At 38.4% G+C, this 7,176-nt stretch overlaps 1 protein-coding gene and 1 pseudogene across 3 annotated transcripts in view; one reads left to right on the top strand and one right to left on the bottom strand.

Annotated features, from left to right (window-relative positions):
* Positions 1–1,054: 1,054 nt before the first annotated feature.
* On the bottom strand, positions 1,055–1,151 carry LOC116263459 (U6 spliceosomal RNA; annotated as a pseudogene).
* A 3,542-nt stretch (positions 1,152–4,693) lies between these two features.
* LOC116262387 (probable cyclic nucleotide-gated ion channel 20, chloroplastic) overlaps positions 4,694–7,176 on the top strand; it is a 39,587-nt gene continuing 37,104 nt past the window's right edge. Inside the window, exons 1-2 of one of the 3 annotated variants that reach the window (XM_031641716.2) lie at positions 4,694–5,004; positions 5,475–6,125. In XM_031641716.2, the coding sequence (XP_031497576.1) occupies positions 5,568–6,125 (558 nt within the window). In that variant the 5' untranslated portion in view covers positions 4,694–5,004; positions 5,475–5,567. The remainder of the gene's footprint in view (positions 5,005–5,474; positions 6,126–7,176) is intronic. The other 2 variants (XM_031641715.2, XM_031641714.2) reach the window with 2 other exon arrangements.

Genomic DNA, 7,176 nt, shown 5'->3' with positions numbered 1-7,176 from the left:
CGGTATATTAATAAGACAAAATCAGAAGAAAAAACATAAATGTGATAAAAAATCACTTGAAACGAAAATAACATAAAAGCTGCGTACGTGAAGTAAATTTCCATTTTTTGTGACCGTACCGATCATCCACTTGGCTAAAGTTTTTTAAAATACTATAATATACAGTTGAACAATTTCTTTCCAATCACATTGTTTGACCTTTAATCTAAAGGAAGATTATGCGTGTAAACTATATCTTTAGATGAGCTAATAATATTGTCGTTTAGATTAGTCGTTCGGGCCAGTGACACCTACATGTGACAAGTATGAAACTAATTTTTCACCCGTATGACCAAGTATTATATTCGGTGAGTTTCGCTTTCACCGATATAAGCATCATATTTTATAATGATTTTATTTTAAGTTGCTGTTTTTCTTTTTCATATTATTTTATACATATTATATATTTAGAATTTTCTGTCGTCAAGCTAGCATCGCTTCATCTCAATTTTGTTTTGCATTGCTTCACAGCTCCGCTCATGGCTTTGCCTCATGGCATTCAACAATATTAGATGCATGTTTCAATATTAAATGCATGTTTCAATTTGTAGGATTCAGACCACAAAACCCATATTCATACAACTAGAAAATTCAAAAGGATATACGCATAATGCAAATCTATCGTGTTATATCTCCTTAAACCATTATTCATCATGAGGGCATGACGTTAAGAATGCTAAACAACAAGTAGGTGAACAGGAATCTAGAAAAGTAAATTAGATCACTTGTAAGAAAAAGAGATAATTTCACTTAGAAGCCCACTTTTTTGGTTGCCCAACCTTTATAAAGTCCCATGTTATACGAGAAGGTCGGTCCATGAGATACACGAATATACATGCTTATTTCTCTTCATACTTTTTTATTTCAAAATTAAGTTTAAATTTTATATATATATATATATATATATATATATATATATATATATATATATATATATATATATATAGGCCATCAAAATTCCCGTTATTTACTACTTTGGGAATTTCATATATAAGCCATATTTTTGCTAGCCATTATACAATTTGTGTGCGTCATCCTTTTGTCATTCTTGCGCAAGGGCCATGCTAATTTTTTTTAACGTTCCAATTTCATCAAAAAATTTCAAAGGGACCTAGCAATAATAATTACTTCTTTTTGACGTAAGCCAACAAATACTTTCACATTCTTATATTCAAAATAGTAACTTTGAACTTGGCTTCTATTTGGAAGCTCGTTTTCTTTTTACCATGGAGAATGCTGGGGTCATCCCCTATCTTGCAGTCGACAACAACAATATAATTATATGCATCATGAATAAAAAAATGTGGGTTCTTTTTAACCGATTTAATCTGTAAGTTATGAAATTATTGCAGACTTGGTTGTGATTAAACGGTGAAATTTCATTTGATGACTAAACGGTGGCACTTCAAACCAAAGATTTTCTGAAAAACAGATAGATAAAGTGATAATGAAAGACGGATGAATTTGTCAATTCATGACGGGAGGAGGGCCTGATGGGGCCACCAGTGTTAAAAAGAGGGAAATGACAAAAATGCACTTGATGGTAAACCAAAGGTCCCACCTTTCCCTCCCGAATAAAGACAAAAATGAAATTTTAAAGATGGATTTTATAAAAAGATGAAATTACTGCTATGGTAAAACACGGGTTCCCTGTTAGGCCACCTGACACGGAAATTCTTTTTCGGAGGGACATGTTTAGAAGTTTTAGGGAAACAATTTTTAATGAAACTTGCGACCGAAGGTAAAGATTCTCAAAAGCTCATTGGGTAAAGCAGTCCCTCCATGAACCACTTAAAAAGAAAAATTACAAACCAACTCTCAATGATTAGGGAGTTTAAGAAGCACTACTGAATGTTTATGTAAGTCCAAAAAAGACACTTTGTTAATAAACAAATTCAGAATTCGTTATTGAACAATGTTTAAGCAATTACAGGGAGCCACTTAATTAAACAAATAATTCAATATTTCTGAAAGCAAAATATAAGTAATTGGTGCATATACCAAAATGTCACTGGTCCATTATTTAATACACAAAAAAAACTAAAATCTTTTCCTAATTTCAAATGGAATGAAAGTTATTTTCTGTTTTGTGTCTCGTGGATATAAGAGGGGAGAGAGAGTGTGAAGTATTCTTCCCTTAAACCAGAGAATGGAGCCAGCGTGTTCGAGGTTTAGGGGGAAGGGATCTTTCTAAACCTGGGTGTCGGCCTAGCCCGGCCGGTGGGACCCGGGTTTGGGCCGGGAAAAACCTGGCCCGGGCCCGATAGGCCAGCCCGGCCCAGCCCGACTCCCGCCGTCCGTCTCCCCCACTCCCTCTCCGCTCCCACTCTCCCTCTCCCTTCCCGACTCCCGTCTCTCTCTCTGCTCCCGCTCCCCCCTCCCTCCCCCTCCTCCTCAGTCTCCCTCGCCGCTCCCGTCTCCTCCTCCGTCTCCCTCGCCACTCCCCTTCCCCTACGTCTCCCTCCTCCTCCGTCGCCACTCCCCCTCCCCGTCCTCCTCCATCAGAGGGCGGGGAGAAAGGGGGTCGGGAGAGGGGGCCGGGCTGGGTCGGGCTGAGCGGGCCCGACAGGCCGGGTTGAGTCGAGCTCGGGCCGAGACCCGGGCTATCGGGCCGGCCCGGCCCAGCCCGATGCCCAGGCCTAGAACTTTCACTCGCTCCCCTTCCATACACAAAATATCACTTTTATTTTTGTCGAAAGAATAGGGTTCAAGTATATTTCTTTTATTTGATCACCGTATATTAATTTTGCTGCTTCTCTGCTGTTTTCATTCTTGTGACTTTGGTATATTGGAGAAAGGAGGTGGACTTATCGTAGATTAGGTCGTAGGGCTTTTATTTTAACTTTCTCTAACACGATTGTTTGTTGTTCTTTTGGTTATTCTTCATAACTTATCGTTTGAAAAATGTTATCTCAGCAAGTGTGTGTGGGAGAGAGAGAGGGTCTTGGTTCCATACCTAAAGACCTGAATGAAGAAGACAATGGGCGGATGAAAAACGGAGTTGTGGTTATGATGGGAGATGGGAGAAGAAGATGAAAATTGGTAAATTGTACAGAGAGAATAAACATAAGGGAGAGTTGCACCTAATTAGGTGTGACTTTATTGTTGGTATAAAAATACCAGATCTACCCAAACTTCTAAGAATTTTCATGCTACGTTTGATGACGTGTAGAGTTTTTATTGTACGATGGAAAGTAAAGTTTCACCGCTACAGTGGAATTCCGCCTATTAAATATCCCAACAATGTGATGCTAATAGTGTAGCTATGAGAGGAAATAAGTTTCACGCCTGAAACAACTTAATCTAGATCACATGAAAAAAAAATGCTTACAGGTTGTTGTCGTCCTTGAGTTTTCATGGGAGTGGATGTAAATTCTGGTTGACTACGTCAATATAACTATGTCAGACGGTTGCTCTAGAAAGCTAAAGGGATAACATGTGGTTTTGTTTGAAAGAGGCTTAGGCGTTCCATTTGGTAGTGCATCATCGTTGTTCGGTATGTCGGGTTTTTTTTTCCCGTATAAATTTCATAAAAGCAAAAAAGGAGGACGAGATAGACCTAGCCTCAGGCGCAAGTGAACGGAAAGAGCAGCAAGGGAGTTGGTGCAACTGTCAATACAAAGGTTGGTAAGCAACTAATTTAAATTTTGAAATTCCATAACATCAATTTTAAAAAGATAAAAAGATGAACACCGATATATAAGTTGAAGCATAGCATAAGTGCTAACTTGAAATATCGAAAACAGCTCTAGCATAAGTGCTAACTTGAAACATCGAAAACAGCTCTAGACCCTGAGAAATGAGAAAATGAAGGGTTTTGGCTTTCACTCAAACAATGAGATGAAAATAAATAAAGGGTTTTGACTTTCACTTAAGCAGTGTGATTTCCATATTGCTCAACCAAGCTTTGAGTGTGGTAATTCATGAGCATGAGTTTTCTCTTTTGTTTATGTGCAATTTTGGATGACGAACAATTCAATTGGTTCCTTTTGTTTCTTTTCTATTTGATGCACATTTGAGCAATTTAGCTTTTCTTATAGTTTTATGAAATATATTTTTTATATATACTTCTTTCTCCAGCTTAATTGAGTTTAATCAAGTTAAGCCCACTTAACTTGAGTTCGATTCGTTTAGGTTGTCGAGTTCATTTCTTAACTTGAACTCAATTTGTTTAATAAACAAATTGAGGTTGTCAAGTTCATTTCTTAACTTGAACTCAATTTGTTTAATAAACAAATTGAGCTGAATTAAGTTTATCGAGCGAGTAGTCAACTCGAGTTTGCTCAACTCGTTGAACAGTCTCACTTCTTAAGATCAGCTAGAGAGCAACATGGCAGACAGAGCTGCTCGAGAAATACCAAGAGAGAAGGAGTGAGATCTCAAACCCTCTGTGCACTTGGAAATAATTAACTGCAGTTAAACTAACAAGGGTAATTGTAAGCTTATATTTGAGGTTTCTATCAAATGTCGGCACCTATTTGCTTGTTCGAAGTAATTTGTAATTTACCACAAAATGTTTCATTAGTTAAAAACTTTTTTTCCAACTGGGGGAGGTGCCGTGCTTCCCTCTTCTTCCTCCAAGTAACAGTTGGCTCTTCGATCATGTGAACATGCGCGCAATCTTACGCAGAGAGAGAGAGAGAGAGAGAGAGAGAGAGAGAGACGGTTAAAAACTTCAAGTCAACGGAAAAGCAGTCAAGGAAGTTCCATGAGGTGGGCAGCGGAAGTGAAGGCGGAGCTTGGCGTCTCCTGCAAGGAAATTTCATTTCCTTCACACCCACCCACCCGCGGTCGTCCTTTCCTCTCCCCGCGAGTGGGAAGCAGATGGGAATATAAAGGAGAAATAGTTACACGAAAAAGAACAGAGGAAGAAAATGTTAACGCTCCGTTCAATTCCTAGCTGCTCTGAACTTCTTATGTTGTAGTCATATGGTCTTGGTATGAGAAGACGAAGAGTCGGAGACGGTGGGCACGCTTCCCTTCCTTTTCTGTTTTTTCTTTTACTAATTTTGGGTTCTACGTGTTTTTATCCTGGAGAAGTTTACTGAGATTATGGATGGCCGACGCGAGATTTTGCAGTGACCCGCTTGCTGATTCTGTTTGCTTGTGATGTATTAGTTGGAACCGTCGTCGTTGATGTTGGAAATTTCCAAAAGAATGCTTAATTCCTTTTGTGGGTATTTCATATCCATCAAAATTTGATGACAATTTCGTCCATTGCATGGTTGGGTCCATAGGAAATAAATCATAGAAGCTGCTTTCCTGGCTGCCGCTGCTTTTTGCATAACGGCGTGCAACATTTCATGAATTGCGCCGTTGGCCTAATGTATTTTCAATCAGAGAAAAAGAGAGAAATGATTATTTCCAATTTATTTTCAATTTTGGTATCATCCAGTTCTTTCACTAACTTGTAATTTCAATAATGCTACTTGCAGACAAGCACTTCAGGTTTTAGTTGCTTTGGTACGGCCAGACTCGAGTTGGTAAGAAAGTAGTTTGTTGGTGGGGCTTCCTTGGAGAGTTAGAACATGGCTGCCAGTGAAAAGGAAGATATTCCAATGCTGAGAGACGCTCGTTTTCAGTCCTCAGATAAGAGCTCCGGTGTTGAGCTTCGTCGATCGAATTACAGTAGAAGCACATCAATGTTAGCACTCCAAAGCGCAACAAATATGTCCTTTTATGAAGATGAACGCAATCTAGTGTCCCACACGGCCCCTCTGAGGAATGAGAAAAGAGCTCCACTTGTACCTAATAGCGGTCCTTTATTCTCAAATGGAAGATCTGAAATTTTTTTACCTTTCAGTGGTCCGTTGTATACCAACAGTAGACCAGAAAATTCAGTTATCCATATGAATAGATTGTTAAGCGGTGTCCTTCCTGCAATTAGGTCGGAGGAGTATCCTGAAGTTAATGGAGTATCTAACAAAGATGATACAGAAGATGGTTTTGCTGGGAGGAATGAACATTTAATGAAGTCTGGATTGCTGGGAAGATGCAATGATCCATTCTGCACCACATGCCCGATATATTTTGACAATCCACCCAAGCGTAAATATTCCACGGCTTCGTCTGTTTTTGATGCCAAGGTTTGCGCTTTTCTTCTGGGAGTAAAGCTGTTTGAAAAGTTATTTATATGCTTTAAATTAACATTGTGATCATGTTTTCAGTTGTATATTTTGCTTGTACTTGAAAATTTATTCTTCTGGCAAACTAACTGACAGCGTGATGATATTCCTTAGTGTTCTTCTATTACGCTTCATATTTTTCCTTTTGTACTCTGGGCATGTGCTTCTCAGGCTAGTGGATTGGCATTACCTTATATGAGCTTTTGTATTTTTGGTTACCATTTAATCCTTTTCCTAGTTTGATTCGCTTGGAATCAGTTGAATTTTAGAATTATTAGAATCATTCTTAAAAAGTGGGAATTGCAATGTCGAACAAAGGGTTTTGATTATGGAATTATAAGTTCATTCCAGAATCAAAATCCCGGAATTATGATCCCACCCTAGCTGTAACTGATTTTTGTTGTTTTCTGGATGCTGGTCCCATTCTAGTGCGAGTCTCTGGGTCTTCTCACCTTGGGATGATGGTTTCATTTTGTGACATTTTCCAATATGCAATAATTATTGATATATCTGAAGCAGGGGAAGCAAAGGATGGTCTATAATCAGAATGCCAGAATTAACCTAAATTTGGAGCAAGTAAAACACATAAAGTATGTGAACAGACACTATATTTTATCACTCCCTCAAGAGTATGTGTACTGATAATTTGATATGCCTTATGTGTACTGATAATTTGATATGCCTAAGTTGTAGCATGTCCATTCCATTTTTTTTGAAGGGGATAGGATGCAATGAATTTCTTGCATTCAGCCACACAGAAGAGAAATTTACACTTTTTGGAATATCTATGTATAAGATTTGTTTTGGCTTTTCTCTTCTTTTGTGTCTACATTAGGTATCTACTGCTTCTATAACCTTGATGCTGAGGTCCATTTGTTTCACTATAAAAAGTGATGTGCGTCTGTTAAACTTATGTGTTTGCATGTGGGAACATCTGAAAGTAAATGAATTGGTGTTTTGGTCCATTGGTATTTTTTCTTAGGTTGCTAGTGAAGTTATAGTTTGTGCAGAT

This window comes from Nymphaea colorata, chromosome 10 (assembly GCF_008831285.2).
Source record: "Nymphaea colorata isolate Beijing-Zhang1983 chromosome 10, ASM883128v2, whole genome shotgun sequence".
Classification (NCBI taxonomy): Eukaryota; Viridiplantae; Streptophyta; class Magnoliopsida; order Nymphaeales; family Nymphaeaceae; genus Nymphaea; species Nymphaea colorata.
This window is presented reverse-complemented; position numbering and strand designations above follow the sequence as displayed.